The following is a 6518-nucleotide window of genomic DNA, read 5'->3' as shown; positions in this document are numbered from 1 at the left end:
GGGGGGGGGGGGGCATTGCCAGGGGAGTGTGTGTTACAGTGACAACCATATGGACATTTTTTTTTTTATCTTTCAATGTATATTCCGTGTTCACTTTCTACAATACGAACAGCAAGGTTGAAAGGGGGAAAAACAGTGAACGATTGAACACTTCGATGCTGATATAGTGAACAGTGAGCAGCTTTTGTTTATTTTTTCTTGTTTTTATTTTTGGCCATTCATGCACAGACTATCACATACCGCTCTATTGTGAAGCGTTCATTCAATCACACAGCGCTTTGGCATCAACTCCGTGGATCTGGTAGAAGGTTTGGCTATTTGGAGGAAGAAAAAAAAAAAATAAATAAATAAAAAGCTCCAGCAGACGTCAGTTTCCCTTTCTGTTTGTTTAAAGTCTGAATTCATCCGGAGGGATATTTTTGCCGGGAGGGGAAGTGGGGTAGGGGAAGAGACGTCAAGAACACAATCGTAAACACGCCATGGGCTTTCTGGTAGGGACGCTGATTATTGGAGGTATACCATCCCAGATCCGCTACAAATACCATCTCATAGATAACTCCCAAGAAGTACAGGGGAGCGGAGGAACACCCACACCCACACCCACACACACGAACATCCATACCGTTGATGAAAAATACCCGATTTTGCTTTCTCAGACCGTGGAGCTCGAGCATAGTTGTTTCTAAAAAAAAAAAAAAAAAAGAAAAAAAAAAGAACATAATCATCAAGGTAGAGAAGACGATCAGCAATGGCGTGCGGGAAGATGGCACGGAAAGAAGGTCTGTCTTGATCAGGAAACCACCTCTGACCACAAGTCTGGAACAAAGGCGTTGGACTTGCCAGTGGAGGTGCGTCACAGTTCCTCAGGTCAGTCCACTTTCCACGATGTTTTAATTTCAGGGATGAAAAAAAAAAAAAAAAAAAGAAGAAGAAGAAGACGCAGTTGCTGATCTGATATGCAGTAAAACTGGTGTTCCCGCCCGCGAATTAACAACGAAATTTGATGGCCCCGTTTGACTGTGGCTACAGAGTGACTAAAACGTGTTCTAGATAATGAGTTCCTGGACGTGCCTATACTGGAATGAGTCGTGTTACGTTTCGCGTTCGCATTAGGATGTTACCACAAGAATCCCACGTTCAACTTAGCTGTTCCTTTTTTTTTTTTTTTTTTTGTTCTGGTCGCACATGGGCTTGACTATATCATAAAAGCCCCAAGCCATTATGTTTGCTTTACTAGCAACAGCACCGAAGTAAAGACAAGATCAATATCCCCGTGGTACATACATCCATAACAATGAACTTATTGCAACAATTCAGCTGCTGTAAAAAAAAAAAAAAAAAAAAAAAAAAAAGTCTACGATTTTATTTTTTAAGTATCCGATGATCACACGTATTTGCTTTTCTTTTCTCACCTTCCACGTTCCTTCCAACATGACTGAACGGTCAGTGGAAGGAAGGGTGGCAACGTCTTCCAACGAACCGGGTTGACCAAAAAACAAGACCTTACAAAACAACTGACACAGTGCTCCGTGACATCTCTCCACTAGTCTCAATGATCAAACAAACAAACGAACAAAACTACGAGTGCTGGCAAGAAAGTGTACATATATATCAGGAACAACACTTGCTCATTCTGCATGTTTTTTGTGGTGTTTGTTGTAGAAGTCATTTGTACAGCATTTTGGCTCTTTGGTATCATCAATATTTTATATCAGCGCCACCAGATATGCCATTTTATTTTGTATGGGATGGGTTTGGGGAGAATGGGGGTTGGTTTCCACACGTATCTTGCATTAACCACCATTTCTTGACTTTTCTTTTCACAAACCAAGCATCTGATCTGGTTTCACCTCAGCTTCAGGCAAGTAAGTTTCCAAACGAAGATGCGCACTAACCTTGCAGTTTTTATTTTTCTCTCAATCTTCGTACATACATCTCCATAGCTGCAGATTCGCCTTTACATAAACAACAACAACAAAAAAACAACAACAAGAAAAACCCAAAACAAAATCACTAAAGAAAGAAAAGGACGCATTGTTCTGACGTGTGCGTAATAAAATGAGAACTTGCGTTGTTTAGGGTGGATGGCCTTGATACCTTCAGATGCTGACGTCCAGCAATGCTATTCCCAGGTCGTCTCTCTCTGTCTCTAGTTTTCTCTGTCTGTCTGTTTCTCTGTTAAAAAAAAGAACAAAAAAACCCTCTCCAGAATGACTCCCCCGCTCATTCATTCACACTGGCGTCGTGCGACGGACGATGTCTATAGATGGCGCCGTGGCCCCGATATAGCTGGTCTCGATTCGCGGCATGTGCATCTCGGCCGTGGTGGAGATGGTGTTGTCGGTAGCGTCCCGCTGGAACGTGTAGTTGGACAGCTCGTGCGACGTGTCCGAGATGGGCGTGTAGGTGAAGTACGTGTCCGAGCGGGAGGCCGACGGGTCGCGGGAACGGTCCCGGGACTGAGATCGCTCGCGTGACGACGGCGTGGGGGTGGTGTGCCCGCAGCCTTCCCGGTCGCGGGTGGGTTTGCGGTAGCGCCACGTGCCGGGGCCCCTGTCGTTGTGCTGATGGGCCTTGAGGGCCTGCATCTTCTTGCGCTGGGCCTGCTTGTGGCGCGTGATGTACAGGTAGACGGCGAAGACTCCCGACAGCTCCGTCAGCACGAAGGAGCCCACGGCCATGATGAAGGAGGAGCCGTAGGTGTAGGAGAACTTGGGCTCCTCTATGGAGGCCCGCGGCTTGTTGCCCACCTCCTCCGTGATGCTGCCGATGTAGAGGATGATGCCCACCAGCGTGCATAGACCTGCAACACGAAGACATGTGGAGGATAGTCAATCGTGTCCGAGCATGACCAACAGAACAGCAGATGCCTTCTGCCTATCTGGACTAGATTTTGATTATAGTGGAGAGTGTCTTGTTCAAGTTACATTGCCACTCTTTCGGCCAAGAGGGTTTCAGGACAGCCGGCGTTGGGATGATTCCCAAAGGCCAACTAGCCAGCCCCCAAGGCTGCAGCACTAAGAGACAGTGCAATCTTGCCTCCTAGTTTCAGAAACATTGTTCTTCACAAGGGATACATCTGTAAGTATAACACACTTCCCATTACAGCTCTCATTTTCCCCTTGGCCCAACTGTAAGTTTATGACATACCCACAAGTCAAAAACTTTCATTGCAATAATTTGTACAAATCCAGCAATGCAACCGGAAATCCTGAGGACTGATGGTCGATCAGGTAGTAACGCATCCGCCTGGGAAGCGAAAGAATCTGAGCGTATGGGATCGAATCCTACACCTGCCAGTAATCCTTCCCACTCCACTTGATCTTGAGTGGTGGTCGGGTAGCTAGTCATTCGGATGTGATGATAAACTGAGGCCCCGTGTGTAGCATACACTTAGTGCACGTACAGGAACACAAAAGGGCAGTCCAGAGAGAGAGAGAGAGACACACACACACAGACACAGACAGACAGACAGACAGAGACAGATAGGCACACAGACAGACATATGCAGAGGTGGACGGACGGATGGGGAGAGGGAGAAAAGGATGGAGGTGGGCGGATCACACAGACTGATACAGAAACACACACTGTGGACTGGGCCACTGTAGTCGGTTGTCGTTGCCAGGTAATTGGGTTCCACGATGCCTGGAAAAACAGCACTTTGTATGACGCTTCGAAAAAAAAAAAAAAAAAAAAAAAAAGGCGCGCGAGACACTCGCCCATTCACCCAGTGACAAACAAAGCGCGCATGCATTTATGTCTAAAACAAAACAAACAAACAACAACAAAAAAACTGGGCGACTTCTGCCACATTTATCTCATGTGTCACAGAGAAAGAAGAAAAAAAGAAATCCTGAAACAGTAACAGAGGGTTTTTTTTGTTTTTGTTTTTTTGTTGTTGTTGCTGTTGTTTTAGATTTTCTTTTAATTTTAATCTATTATCTATTTTTTTCTTTTCCTTTCAAAGTGTGGAGGAGGGAGGGGTGGACAATGGGACTACACTAGGGTCAAGAGGATGGAACACAACTCAGTCCCCCATCTCTTTCCGTCTCTCTATCTCTGTCTACCTCACTGTCTGTCTGTCTGTCTCTCTCTCTCTCTCCTGTACACTCCCCCTCACTGACTAGCAAAGCAAACGAGAAAAATTCAATCAAGGGACTCTCCATTTTCTCATCGTCAGGGGACTGGACAGGGAAACGGAGCCATCCCTTCACTGTGTTTCATTGCCCATCACCCTTTGAAGTGCAGTCAGCTCTGCAGCAGCTGCAACGCTGGCCAGAAAGCACTTTGCAGTGAAGGCGGACATCGGAGATGAGCTGGTACAGACATGGACATTTTCCACTGAAAGCCTCACTACTACCTAGATTTTAACGAAAAAAGCGCGCGCGCGCGTGTGTGTGTGAGTTTATCGATTTTTTTTTTTTTCAAGATATACCTAATGTGATTATGCCAAAAGTGTTATTTAGACTTTATATTGTCTCATGCATCCCCCCTCCCTCCCATTTATATAGTGTTTTTGAGAAGTGTATGCAAAGTGGGTGGGTGAAGGATTTGAAAGTCCATTTTCAGTGCAAAAAAATCGATTTATGTCATCCCGGTCGAACAAAATGGAGCCACTCTATGTTATCCTGCAAAAAATAGCACATCCTTTTATTGACGTCACTTTTATGATTCATAGATTGGCATGAAAAGAGTGACGTTTTTGCAGTTGTACTCACTTTTTGTCAGCAGTCAGGTGATACACATGTGTACATCCAGATCCACGCACACACACACACATCATCATCATCATGATCATGAAGCAAGTCGGAAATAAAACACACTCCTCGATCAATCCATTTTTACAGAGCATAGCTTTAGTCCCATTTTCTGACTCACTTGTGTAAACAAAGTGAGTCTATGTTTTAACCCGGTGTTCGGTTGTGTGTGTGTGTGTGTGTGTGTGTGTGTGTGTCCGTGGTAAACTTTAACATTGCCATTTTCTCTGCAAATACTTTGTCAGTTGAAACCAAATTAGGTATAAAAATAGGAAAAATTCAGTTCTTTCCAGTCATCTTGTTTAAAACAATATTGCACCTCTGGGATGGGCACAAAAAAATATTAAAAAGAAGCCAAATTATATGCAAACTGCATTTACTGTTATATTTATATTTTTTTATTCTCTAAACTTGGCACTTTGATCTGATATTCTGACACAACAACAAGAGCAGTCATTGCTATCATTTTTTGTTCAAACATGAACTTTTGCTAAGCATGGAAGTTATATTTATTTTGCAAACTTTTTGGTGCAGATAGTAAAAAAAGGAAATAAATCTGTAATTAATAGCATGGGACTTAATTTGCTTTAAACTGATCTTTCTCATCTTAAACATTACATTTTGAAATTATACTTAATACATAAACAGCTTGTGTGTTTTACACTCAGTGTACAGGGCTTTCACTATGTTCATTCGCCCAAGTGGTCTTTTTCGGAAAATACTAAACTCAATACGACGAGTGGACTTCATAGATCTACTTGCTGAGCCCTGAAGGTCATGGACAAAAATCAATTGTGTACACACATTTATACATATTCAAAGCGCGTGCTCATATTTTTCGCGAACGCGAACGACGCCATTTTGTTTCAAGTTGTTGACCTGCCCGTTCAATCCTATATTCAATCGACAATACACGATAACATGTGATGGAAAGTTGGAGAAGGAGACCATTAAATATTTATTCAGAGAAAGATTTGTGAATGCCTCATCACTTACTGGATTATGCTCCAAACTGCCATAAAAATATTCACAGAAACATTCGGAATTCACAGTTAAAAATAATAAACCATGTGAGTTAATACCCTTGAATTGATGAAACAAAAATTTCCAGTCTTGACTTTTCTCAAAATGAAGTCCTTTTCACTTCATGAGACGTTTAGAAGTACTTGTACTTTGCTCTACGTGTTATTAGTTTAACAAAATACTCAATTTTCATATCAGCTTTAAAACTATAAAACTAGAACGAACATAAAAGAGAAATTGAATCGGGTGTAACTAACTGAAACTTGTACATCTATCTAGATCCAGAGAAAACGGCTAAATGTTGCCTGTGTGATTGCGGCGATAGCCATGTCTCCTTTACCGCGGACTTAAAAAGAATTTTTAATTGCCCTTAAAGATTTTTTGAATGACCAAGATACACCAGAATAATATGATTTAAACAGCGTTCTCACTGCGAACACTGCAATCGATTTATCGCCCTTTAACTCTTTCCATACGAACGGTGAAAGAGACGACGTTAACAGCGTTTCACCCCAATTACCATCATCAAAATATTGCAAGCGGAAGACTCTTATACTGAAGACGTGTATGTTGACAAAGAATACCACAATTCTGACGACGGAAGCTAAAGGTTGGGTCATTCAGACACACACTGGACATCCGAGGGGTCTGTGTAGAGGAGAAGAGAGGACTGGCCGTACTGAGTGAGTTAAAAAAAAAACAACACATTTAAATGTTATATTTTTGAACGTCAGTTAA

General features: G+C 42.7%; 1 protein-coding gene across 1 annotated transcript in view; it reads right to left on the bottom strand.

Moving 5' to 3' along the window:
- Positions 1–1838: 1838 nt before the first annotated feature.
- LOC143291632 (voltage-dependent calcium channel gamma-7 subunit-like) overlaps positions 1839–6518 on the bottom strand; it is a 135567-nt gene continuing 130887 nt past the window's right edge. The window contains exon 4 of the mRNA XM_076601601.1: positions 1839–2803. Coding sequence (XP_076457716.1) covers positions 2232–2803 — 572 coding nt within the window. The 3' untranslated portion in view covers positions 1839–2231. The remainder of the gene's footprint in view (positions 2804–6518) is intronic.

The sequence above is a fragment of the Babylonia areolata genome, chromosome 1 (genome assembly GCF_041734735.1).
Source record: "Babylonia areolata isolate BAREFJ2019XMU chromosome 1, ASM4173473v1, whole genome shotgun sequence".
Taxonomy (NCBI): domain Eukaryota; kingdom Metazoa; phylum Mollusca; class Gastropoda; order Neogastropoda; family Buccinidae; genus Babylonia; species Babylonia areolata.
Note: the sequence above shows the minus strand (reverse complement) of the source record. Positions and strands in the feature narration are given on the sequence as shown.